Here is a 2,925-nt window from a genome sequence, read left to right on the forward strand (position 1 = left end):
TCCAACCCAAACCAGTCTGTGATTCTAGGATACTGAGGCTGTCATCTTCACTGAACTGAAGAGGATATCACTGAACATTGACCAAAAGAAGTTAAAATAACCTTAAACTGAAGTCCACGCTGGCGTGCATCTACCAGAAAATATGTTATTTTCTACTTGATGCAAGAAAACTTGCAATTCATATGATACTGCACTGACTTTGCTACAACTACACAGCACACCACGGTATTTATAACAGCAGTAGAATATCACAGGGCTACAATAGTTAGTGGGTTGTTGCTAAGGTTTTTGATTCTACTTTGTTTAGTAATGTGAACCCTCCTCTACTCCTTTAATTAAGTAGCAACTTTCTAGAGCAAGTGACTGGATCTCCCCAGCAAGAGTTGCTGGAAGTGAGTAAATTGATGACAAATGTGGAAAGATTGTTCTTCCTAACAAGTGAGTTAATTCCACATCAGGGACAAATGGGCTATAGTTAAACAGATGAGTGCAAACAAAGTGTTGATTTTTTGCAAAGAAATTAAAGACATTACTGGTGTTCTACCTTTGTCCAGTACCCAAAACATTGTAACTGTCACTGTTTCAGGCAAATCTACAACCTGACAAAGCAGCTGAATACCAACCTCGTTGTATAAATCACTGAATTCTTCAACCACATCTTTCGGGATCCTTTGCCCATTGTTGGTAAGATGGTAAGCCACCCCATTCTTGGAGTAAAGACTGATCCGTCCAACACTTCTCTCATCATCAGTAGTCTCTTCAAGTAAACCATTGTCTTCTGCTAGATGATAGACTGGGTTTCCATGTGAACCATGAATCCACGTAGCTCCCAGTTCAAAAGTGGCGTGCCCTGCAGGAGAGGAAAGCAAGCAAACTAGTTATTGAGGCTCATTTTCCTGAAAGCTTGTTACACTCAACCTCAATAAAAAATACATGTGCAAAAGCAGAATAATTCCCAAGGACTACACAGGTTTGATCACCACAAACGAGCTTTCTCTGTTACACAAGGGCAATGCCAGTGTTCTTCAAACCAGTTCTTTGGAACACAAGCTTAGACAGTGCTAGAAGGATGGGATGTTTCCAATAAAGATACATCACAGAGACACTCTTTTGATACTTAAGAATAAATTCACCATCTTCTAGGTTCCCAGTTCTTATCATGGTTGTTGCTACTTGCTCTGTCCTTGCTACCTGGCCTTGCTAAATCATCTTCTCTAAACCTGCACTAAGGAACAGGGTCAGACAGAAGAGGTATTGCAGCATAAGCCATGTAGTAGCAAAGGGGGTGGGAAGGAAAGGAGCTGTAAGAAGCCACACTGCACTATTGCAAAAAGGATGTGTGAGTATACTTACATAAATATTATAATTGTGGGGAAAGAATAGAGGACCTAAAGACTTCAAATATCCACTGTATTCAACAGGAGGGGATGGATACCCAGACACAGGAAGAAAAGCATCTACAGCAGGGAGATGTAGGAAAATTTGGATTGCAATGTTGGCCTGCATACTGAACCTTGTCCTGTGCTTAAAACTGCACGTTACTTACAAATACAACTCAGATCAACTGCAATGCAAAAATGCATTTCCACTCCTCAAGTGAGTAAATAGGTTATATTTTAGTATTTATGCCTTTGGAAATTTAAATCAGGTTCTTTAAAAAGATGCACTGCCAAGTTAAACAACAAACACGTTGAGTCTTCATCACCTGTACTTTCTGCCTGCAAAACAGCAAGAGTTTGCTCAGCCCCACTCTCGCTTTTCCTTTTAACTAAGGGGGTTTGCACCAGGGTTCTGACCACCCCTAAGTTGTCCCACAACTGGGCTGATAGCACAGGGACATGTTCAGCAGCTGAAAGGAGGTGCTAAAAATAAGCTTGGGTCACGTCCTCCACCCACATTTTTACAGATTCTCAGAAGTCCAAAGCTGTTTTAAAGTCTTCACAAAGCTGTGTTCTCCCAGCTTCCCAGCCAACACCACGCTGTGCAGCTCGCTCTGCAGAGGTGTGTGAATGCCCGATGAAGTGGGTGAGTTAATAAGATTCTGCTTGATGAAGAAAGGATCATGCAGTTCCCAGTCATCATATGCTGTTTAACATGTAAATATATGCTCAGACAGAAAGACACTGCAGCACTGCTAGAAAGCAGTCACGTTTAACAGGTGAAAGTGCCAAGAAACGCCGCTCTCCAGCTGAGACGTTGTCTCCAAGGGAAGCTCCTCACATCTTGTTTTTCAAGCAGATAAAACACAGAATCACAGAATCACACAGAATCACAGAATGTCAGGGATTGGAAGGGACCTCAAAAGATCATCCAGTCCAATCCCCCTCCCAGAACAGGAACCTAAACGAAATTACACAGGAAGGTGTCCAGGCGGGTCTTGAATGTCTCCAGAGAAGGAGACTCCACAACCTCCCTGGGCAGCCTGTCCCAGGGCTCTGTCACCCTCACTGGAAAGAAGTTCCTTCTGAAATTTAAGCAGAACCTCCTGTGTTCCAGCTCACACCCATTGCCCCTTGTCCTACCATTGGGCATCACTGAGAAGAGCCTGGCTCCATCCTCATGACATTCGCCCTTAACATATTTATAAACATTAATGAGGTCTCCCCTCAGTCTCCTCTTCTCCAAGCTAAAGAGACCCAGCTCATCATTAAGGAGCACACTGATCAACCCTTCAAAACACGCACTGCAGGACTGGAGAGCACAAAGATTTCTACAAACACCTAAAACAAAAAGCCTGTGCTTCGGAGTGTGCCGCATCGAGTCACAAATGTGAATATTTAAGACGCCCCAGAATCCCACCGGCTCGGAGCACAGCGGAAATGACTCTGCTGGACCTTGGCAGCCAAAGGTCCAAAGCTCATAAATATTGCATGTGGCAGTCACCTTGTGAATGCAATCCCCCTGCGAGTCATCACATGCCAGATC

At 43.5% G+C, this 2,925-nt stretch overlaps 1 protein-coding gene across 1 annotated transcript in view; it reads right to left on the bottom strand.

The window, feature by feature from the left end:
• Positions 1-623: 623 nt before the first annotated feature.
• Positions 624-2,925, bottom strand: part of LOC104528679 (spermine oxidase-like) — a gene marked incomplete at its 3' end in the record, with an annotated part of 6,186 nt that continues 3,884 nt past the window's right edge. The window contains exon 2 of the mRNA XM_010172752.1: positions 624-850. Coding sequence (XP_010171054.1) covers positions 624-850 — 227 coding nt within the window. The remainder of the gene's footprint in view (positions 851-2,925) is intronic.

Source organism: Antrostomus carolinensis, unplaced genomic scaffold (genome assembly GCF_000700745.2).
Source record: "Antrostomus carolinensis isolate BGI_N321 unplaced genomic scaffold, ASM70074v2 scaffold18297, whole genome shotgun sequence".
NCBI lineage: Eukaryota > Metazoa > Chordata > Aves > Caprimulgiformes > Caprimulgidae > Antrostomus > Antrostomus carolinensis.